The sequence below is a fragment of the Tupaia chinensis genome, unplaced genomic scaffold, assembly GCF_000334495.1.
Source record: "Tupaia chinensis unplaced genomic scaffold, TupChi_1.0 Scaffold000511_1, whole genome shotgun sequence".
NCBI classification, from domain to species: domain Eukaryota; kingdom Metazoa; phylum Chordata; class Mammalia; order Scandentia; family Tupaiidae; genus Tupaia; species Tupaia belangeri.
The window spans coordinates 2,623-11,297 of record NW_006160024.1 but is presented as its reverse complement, the minus strand read 5'-3'; the positions used below and the strand labels follow the sequence as shown (position 1 = coordinate 11,297).

The 8,675-nt window shown below is 46.1% G+C and overlaps 1 protein-coding gene across 1 annotated transcript in view; it reads right to left on the bottom strand.

Moving 5' to 3' along the window:
* Positions 1–2,596: 2,596 nt before the first annotated feature.
* The window catches only part of LOC102483414 (28S ribosomal protein S5, mitochondrial), a gene marked incomplete at its 5' end in the record, with an annotated part of 7,197 nt that continues 1,118 nt past the window's right edge, over positions 2,597–8,675 (bottom strand). Inside the window, 2 exon segments of the mRNA XM_006156673.3 lie at positions 2,597–2,922; positions 6,263–6,399. Of these exon segments, the coding sequence (XP_006156735.3) occupies positions 2,698–2,922; positions 6,263–6,399 (362 nt within the window).

Sequence of the window (8,675 nt, the reverse complement as noted above, 5' to 3'; positions counted from 1 at the left end):
CCACTATGATTCAGAAATGTTTTGAATCCTTTCAAATTTGAGACTTTTTAGGGCCTATCATAAGTCCACCTTGCTGATGGTAGTGGGGTGTTCTGTACTTGTCAAGCTGGCCAGTGGTGCTGCTCATGCCTGGGCCAAACTTCTACTTGTGTCTACTATTGAGAGAGGGGGCCGGGCGCGTGTGCGTGCGTGCCCAAGATCCTGAGAGGAGAACAGAGAAGGGATTGTAGCATGGCCATTCCCCCTGGGGGGTGATTTCTCACTTTCTGTCTCTGTCTCTGTCTTTCTGACGAGCGCACACGCCCTATAGCAAAAGCCTCTCCAAAAAAGAAAAAAGACAACTAAAAAAATTAAAAAGAAAGAAAAGAGAGAGGGGTGTTGAAATCTCTATTCATTGGGACCTACAGGTGGCGTGGTGGGTAAGGGCGCTGGAATCCCACATGGCCGACTGTGGTTCGAGTCCTAGATGTAGAAGCCTACATTCTCACTTTCTCTCTCTCTCTGTCCCTCGCTGGTCAAATTAAAATAAATAAATAAATAGATAAATAAAGTTAAATAATTCTCAAAAAAAAATTTCTATTCATTGAGAACAACAGGTGGTGTAGTGCATGACCATAATCCTGAGAGAATGGAAGAGAAGGGATTGCGGCATGGCCATCCCCCCTGGGGTGATGTCTCGCTTTCTGTCTCTGTCTCTCTGGGGAGTACACACTCCCTATATCAAAAATCTCTCCCTCAAAAAAAATCTCTATTAATCATGGATCTATTTTTCATTGCAGTTCTATCTGTGCTTCATTTATTTGAAGGTCTATTTTAAGTCTTCTTCTCTATTCATGAGAGAGCACACGTGCATGTAAATGAGAGAGAAGCTCCCTCCACAGAATCTGGCCCGCCATGATCCCACCAGTCCTTCATCCGGGGATACTGTGCACTTACACACATCTGGCATGTTTCAGGCTCACCAGGGATCCAAACCACGGTCACAGGGGCTCCGGCTTCTCTTGAGCAACACGTTACTGCTACGGCACGAAGCCAGTCCAGAGCTCTATTTTTAGGCACCTAAGTTCTTGGAACTGTTATTTCGTCTTGATAGATTAATGCTTTAGTATTACAAAATGGCCCTTTGTCCCAAGTAACATTCTCTACTCTGCAATCTCTGTTGCCCAAGATTCACACACACTGTAGCTTTCAACTGACCGGTGTCAGAATGCTTTATTTTTTGTACTTTCAACTCCTAGTCTTTATAGTTAAAGTGGGTTCTTGTGGAAGCATGTACTTGGATCCTGCTTTTTCAACAGTCAAATCTAGCTGTTTGAGTTGTCTAATTGACATGCTTAGACTTCCGGTTACTGGTCTGCCCTGGAGCCTAGAGGTCAACGCTTGGCCCCCACAAGCAATGACGTAAACTGAAAAATCAGCTCTTCTTAGATCCATCAGAGAAGTGAGGTCACAGAGCAAACCACGGCCTCCAAAACAGAGACAGACGGGCTTGCCACAGAGCAGCACAGCTTACTTGAGCAGAACCTCCCCAGGAACCAGTCCAAGGCGGGCTGGCCTACACTGGGTCTGCTGTGGTCTGTGCGACAGACAGAAGTTCAAAGCTCCAGGACACCCAGTGAGAGGGGCCACAGGGAACTTCAGCTACGTAGGGACAGAGCGACCTCCAGTTCTACCAGGTCCCCAAAGTGAAGGTCTACGAGGCCCCTCATGCTCCTGGCAGAAGGGGAAAAACCCGTCTTGATACCCCAGAGCACTATGCTCTAAGAAGAATCTCTTATCCGAGTCTGGGAGCCAGGAGGTAGCATGGTGGTGGAGGCGCTGGACTCTCACATGGCCGACCACTGTTTGAGTCCCAGACCCAGTGGGTTGAAAACCACACAGGGCACGTTTTCATGCACGTCCAAAATCCTGAGAGGAGAATGAAACAGAAGGGATTACAACAAGGCCACCCCCCTTGCTGTAATGGGGGAGTGATTTCTCACTTTCCCTCTCACTGTCTCTCTCTGGCAAACGCAGTGCCCTACAGCAAAATGTAAAAAGGAAATAAATCCATGAATATAACCAGGCACTATTTCATATCCAGCAGGGCGGCTATCAACAGAAGACTGAGTGAGCGGCAAGGACATGGAGAAGCCATGGCTGCGGTGGGGATTAAAATGGTAGAGCCACTGTGGAAGGTACTGGGCTGTCGGGAACGTCATGATGCGTTTCTGCATAGAAAAACACATCACAACGTTCCTGACAGCCTAACCGGCAGCTCCTCAATACAGTAAAGTTATCAAAGCACTTGTGAAAAGAAGTTATTAACATTCATTTTGGATGAATCAGAGTTAAGAGGTCTTAACTGAAGTTATTACAATATTTACTATTATTGTACGTATTGTTATTGACTGGATTGGACCATTAGGCCTGCCTCTCTAATTCACTTACTGTTGCGGGTTTCGAGGAATATTTAAAGTAGTCTTGAACTGAGACACGTTTGGAAAGCCCCTCTCACACTGACTAGCATATACCATGTGTTTAACAAGTAAAAGTTATAATTATTTATTTGTAAATAAAGGAGCTAAGGTAAGATTTCCCTTTTTTTTTTTTTTTAAAAAAAAAAAAAAGGACACACCCCATGGTGTGAGGGCTCGGGGCTCTCCCAGGTGCCGGACAGCACAGGGCTGGCTGCAGGTGGCCAGAGCAGATCACATGTCACATGGCGCCTCTCTTCAAGTTGGACCACACAGAGCGCTTCATTCCCTGCGTGGCTTTCACTTCTTCCCAGTCCAGTTTGATGTCTGGAATCTCATCTTCCGGCTCTGAATCCTTCCTCAGGGCCCCTTGGGGGGAGGCGACCACAATGGGCAGAGGGCCACACTCCTCCCGGAACTCCACAACATGCAGTCCCTTCTTATCTGCCAGCTGTTGGTGGGTTTCCTGGGAGAGACCGAATTAAGAACGCCAGGTCAGGTTCATGAAGTTCATCTGCAGCTAGAGTAGAACTTCCTCGGCCAGAGGGAAGTCGGCAGAAAAACACTACAACTGGGGAATTTAAGTACCATTTCCTGGGGGCCGGCAGGTGGCGTGGTGGTTAAGGGGCTGGACACTCCCACATGGCCGACCATGGTTCGAGTTCCGGGCCTGGCAGCGTGCTTTCTCACTCCCCTTTTTGATCAAATTAAAATAAATGAATGAATAAATCAAAAATTAAATAAATAATTATTTTTAAAAAGACCATTTCCATCAACTGTGGCTAATGTTTTATGGCGAACCACGGTGACAGGATGACCTGTCATGAGTGGAATCCTCTCAGCCTCATCTGCTCCCCAGCGGGGATGGAGGAAGAGCCTCAGCCTCTGGTCTCATGCCTTCCCAACCCTCCTAATTATGTGCCATAAACTGAATTTAAATCTCGCCGAGCTTCTCACTACTAATTTATAGAAAATACAGAGGAGAACACACAGTGAGGATCCTGTAAGTACTTAGTCAGCACCTGTGGGGTGCTGGAAACTACTACGAGACTACTGGATTTCTTCAACAAACAAAACTACAAGGAGGGAAAAAAAGCAGCCTACGGATTAGTCCTGCTCTTTTATGCAACCTGGTTCAAGTGAACTGGGTAAAAAGCTCTTGTAAATCTAATAAATGGGCACGTTTGTGTGAACAATGATCAGATATCTGATGAGACTGAGTTACTATGAAGTTTTTAGATATGTTCCTTTTTTAGGTTTTGCCCTAAGGTGCATGCACCACCAGAGAGAGTCAAAGGGAGAGTGAGAAATCATCCCCTCCCAGGAGGATGGCCATACCACAATCCCTTCTCCTCCATTTTCCTCTCAGGATTTTGGGCACACGCACATACCTGGCACGAATTTCAAGCCACCGAGTCTGGGACTCTAACTGTGGCCTATCATGTGGGAGGTTCAGGGCCTTAAAACCACCACACCAACCTCCTGCCCCCTATGGGGTATTTTGTAATCCTTACATTTTAGACACATATAGTAAAATATTTGGATGAAAAAAAAAGATGCATGATATTTGGTTCAAGAAGATAAGTGGGGCTTAGGGGCTGGGGGCTGGGGGGTAACTAAGAAACAAGACCAGTCCCAAGCTGGATGAACAGGCCTTGGGGATTCTCCAGGGAGGGTGGCCACAGGTGTCTGGGAACACAACATAAGGTGGCCATGAGGGCTGGGAACACGGACGTGAATAGATCAGGTATTCTAGGCACTAGGGCTAGACCACCTACTGGCTTTACAGTGTTTGCTGTGCTGATCTGTCACTGGTAGAAATAAGTTTAAGAGAGACTTTATTCCTAGTACCTGAAACACCTGGTATGTTCAAGCTCTTGTTTCCAAACTTTATGGTCACCTTGTATTGTTCTAATTTGAAACTAGGAAAGTTATTTCACAGGGCCAACAAGTGGCACGGTGGTTAAGATGCTGGAATCCCACATGGCTGACTACGGTTTGAGTCCCAGAGCTGGTGGCTTGCTTTCTCACTTTCTCTTTCTCTCTCTCTAGTCAAATAAATAATAATAATAATAATAATGACAAATAAATAATCCTTTAAAAAGAAAAGTTATTTTACAACAACATAATTTAAATTGGTGTCTTTTGATAGCATGTTACTTAAAATGGTGGCACTTTTTAAAGTCTCAGTGGCACATTAAGGAATGCAACTTTTTAGAACGGATGGCATTTTAGAAGTGATGATACATGGAATTACAGCAGAAGGTTCAAAGTACTGACAAAAAAAAAATCACATAAAACAAGTCTACTGGATTATAAATCTGAGCTCTCTAATATCAACACCTCGGTTACATCAAACAAACCTGAACAGCGAGTCAAAGTTCAGAAGAGCTTTGAAAGCTGTTTTAGATAGTATCAACACACATAAAAGTGGTTCAAAAAGATCCTGTATCCAAAGCCTTCCTTTTTTTAAATTAATTTTCCTATTTTGAATAGAGACATGTAAAATGACGCCATGGCCCATTTTATTCTGAAATCGCCTTTGTATTCTGTCGGGAAGCCTGTTGAAGTCCTCGGTGAACCAAGCCCGGCAGGTGGAGCCAGCTGAAGTTGGCTGTCTTTTCCCCTCTCCAGCCCTGCTGAGGTCTGCACGTCCTTCCACAGGACAGGCCGGCCCAGAGAGGAGGCTGCCAGGAGGCAGGCCTGTGCAGACGTCGCCCCTTCCCCTCCGCCATGGAGTAAATCAGGGCCAGGCTGAGGGGCCAATCGCCTGGCATATTAATGTTCTGGTTCCTGCAACGCAGATGCTAGTCGGAAGCACCTGTGGAGGTAACGAGAAAGCTGACCGTGCTCCTCTTATGTGGAGAGGCCTAAGGGCTTCGCCCTCGTCCCGACTGAAAGGACATTCGGAAAGGGATTTTCCTCTGCATTTTTGATTTCCAGACTGTTGGAATTTCAGAGCAAGCAATGGATTTTTATTCATAATAAAATAGAGATTGTAGGGACCAGCAGTTGGTATAATGGCTGTTGCTGGATTCCCATGTAGTCGACTGCGGTTCAAGTCCCGGACCCAGTGGCTTAAAGTCACGCCAGGTGCGTGTGCGTGTGTGCCCAAGATCCTGAGAGGAGAACGTAGGAGAAGGGATTGAGAGGTGGCCATCCCCCATGGGGAGGGGGTGATTTCTTGCTTTCTGTCTCTCCGTCTGTCTCTGTCAGGCGAGCGCACGCACCCTATAGCAAAAACCTCTCAAAAAAAAAAAAAAAAAAAGACAGAGATTGTAATTACTGGCTTTTAAAAATACTGACTTTTTTTTTTTTTTTTGGTCAAAAGGTGCATGCACTTGCCAGACAGACAAGAGGAAAGAGACACAGGGAGAGGAAGAAAGCGACCCTCATGAGGTGTCTCATAGGGTGTGGTCATGCCATAATCCCGTCTCTATTTCTCCATCCTGTTGGGATTTGGGGCACCCATGCACACACACCCAGCATATTTTTCAAGCTGCCAGGAGCAGGATTCGAACTGTGGTCAGCCACATGAAATCAGCCTCCTTCAATCACTAGGCATGGTGTCAGTCAAAAAATACTGAATTTTAAAACTTCAAAAAGCATACAAAGTATTTCTTAAAGGTTTATTTGCATTAACTAACTCTTCAGAGAGTTTGAGACTAACTTGATGCGGCCACAGATGGCAAAGGAAGCCTGAGGCCGGGGGGCCCTGGAGAGTACCCCCGGGGGGCCCCACACCGCGTCCTTGACACGTGCAACTGAAATACAGACCACTTGTTTCCGAGCCCGGGAAGGGTTACCTGGGTGGCGAGAGCATGGAAGAGGCCCCGCGTGAGGTTGAGCATGTTGACCGACCCGGAGACCTTGGCGTACATGTCTTTGATGCCGATGAGCCGGCAGATGGTGGTGATGGCCCTGTGGCAGTGCAGGCCGTAACCTGGGAAAGAGAAAGACCGCGAGTCACCCGCCCACGCCTACAGCAGGCAGTGCTGGGCCTGGGGCTCTGGGTTCACCTCCTGGCTTCACCGCTTCCCAGGGGGGTGACCCTGACAACCTAAATTCCCAGACAGCGCTGGTTTAAACACAATGCTGTAACAATTAAGAGATAATATTGGGTCCTCGGAAGAGTCACGATGCGTTTTTGCATAGAAAAAATACACCGTGACTTTTCTGATGCCCCAATGTATGGGAAAAGTCACGGTGTATTTTTCTATGCAAAAACACATCATGACTTTCCTGACGACTTAGTAGATAAACCTCCTGACACAGTGGGTGAAAAAACAGGGCTGCTATGAAGATGAACAGAAAAGCCTGACAGTGCTTGGCATCCCAGCCCACATTAACTAAGGACCGAGGGGCACACCTGTCCTCATCCCCAATGCTCGACATCCCCTGCCTGCAGACACTGCTCTTTCGGCTTGGGTGACACGCCCTCTCCAGGATTCTGTCCTAGCTGGTGGCCTGCCCTTCTCTTTGATTGGGAACACTTCCAGGCAGGGACTAAGTCAATAAAACACTTGTTTAAAAAGAGTCGATGAATTAATGAATGAGTTCACATGGGAAGCCCTTCACAGTGCTGTGTGAGGGACTGCATAGCTGTCCTGCAGCCAACGCGGAAGTGTTCCGTGGTTAAGTCTGGGGGTATCGCACCATGCATTCTCCTTGGGAGACTCATACCCCACAGCAGCGCAGTAAAGGCTACGATGTTCACAAAAATGAACCAACGTCCCTTTGCCTCTCCTTAATCCAGTTGTGCCACTCGGCATCCTTTCAGAGTAACAGCTGTTACCATCCCTTCAGAGAAATAAGTAATGTATAAGAATAGAATGGGCCGATATGAGGGTCATGGTTTAAACTCTACAGAAATCTGAGAAATCCAGCACTGATTCGAAGCCATGGAAGATAAAAAAAGGTGAGTTCTGCAATTAAAATTCTACGATTTTAACTGTAGGCAGACGAACTCTACCTGCCTGTTGGCCCACGAGACAGGAAAGAGAACTGTGTCTAAACCAAGACCATTCAACAGACACATGACGTGAGTCACAAATGAAAACCAGACACGTAATTTAAATTTTTCTCATAAATGCATTTTTATAGCTTTTAAAAGGTGAAGGTGGCAGGTGGCATGGTGGTTGAGGTGCTGGACTCTCACAAGGCTGACCACGGTTCGAGTCCTGGACCCAGTGGCTTGCTTTCCCACTTTCCCTCTCTCTCTGGTCAAATTTTAAAATAATAATAATGATAACGATAAAATTGAATAATTTTTTTAAGTTTTGAAAAGTAAAACTGGGGCCAGTAGTTAGTGTAATGGCTATGTCACTGGACTCCCATGTAGTTGAGCGCAGTTCGAGTCCCAGACCCAGTGGCTTAAACTCACGCCGGGTGCATGTGCGTGCGTGCCCAAGATCCCGAGAAGAGACAGGAGAAGGGATTGCAGCGTGACCATCCCCCCTGGAAGGTGATTTCCTGCTTTCTGTCTCTCTGTCTTTCTGGCGAGCGCACGCACCCTATAGCAAAAACCTCTCAAAAAAAAAAAAAAAAACAGTAAAACTAATTTAGTCATGTATTTTATTAACCTAATACGTTCAAATGTTATCGTTTCAAAATGTAATCAGCACAATAACGCTTTGACACAACGTCTCTGAGATCTGGCATCTGGCACCTCACAGATCTCACCAGGCATGTCTGACATGCTCGACAGCCACGCGGGCTGCAGCCGCCGCAGGCATGGTGCAGGAGTGCACCTTTTCTAAGCGTTCGATTCGGTGCTTTTGTAATGACAAAATAAATGGTTCCTATCGGACATCGGAACGATTCGTTATAGCTGTAAAGCAGGAGACAAGTTCTGGTAAATTAAGATAAGTGGTATTATATCTGTTTTTTTTCTTTCTTGATTTCTTTCCATGCTTTAGCTCCAGCAGAGTTGTACTGGCGTTTATATCATTTTTTAAAATAATTATTTTACTTAACTTTATTTATTTTTTCACTTGTCCAGAGAGGGACAGAGAGAGAGAGAGAGAGAGAAAGCAAGCCGCCAGGTCCAGGACTCGAACCATGGTCAGCCATGTGGGAGTCTAGCGCCCTTAACCACCATGCCACCTGCTGGCCCCAATATAAATTTTTTTTTAAAGAATGATTTTATTTAAATAGCCGTAGCATCAATTACTCGCTCCAGGAGCGAATGTTTCATTCATTCAAACCCAATGACTTGGC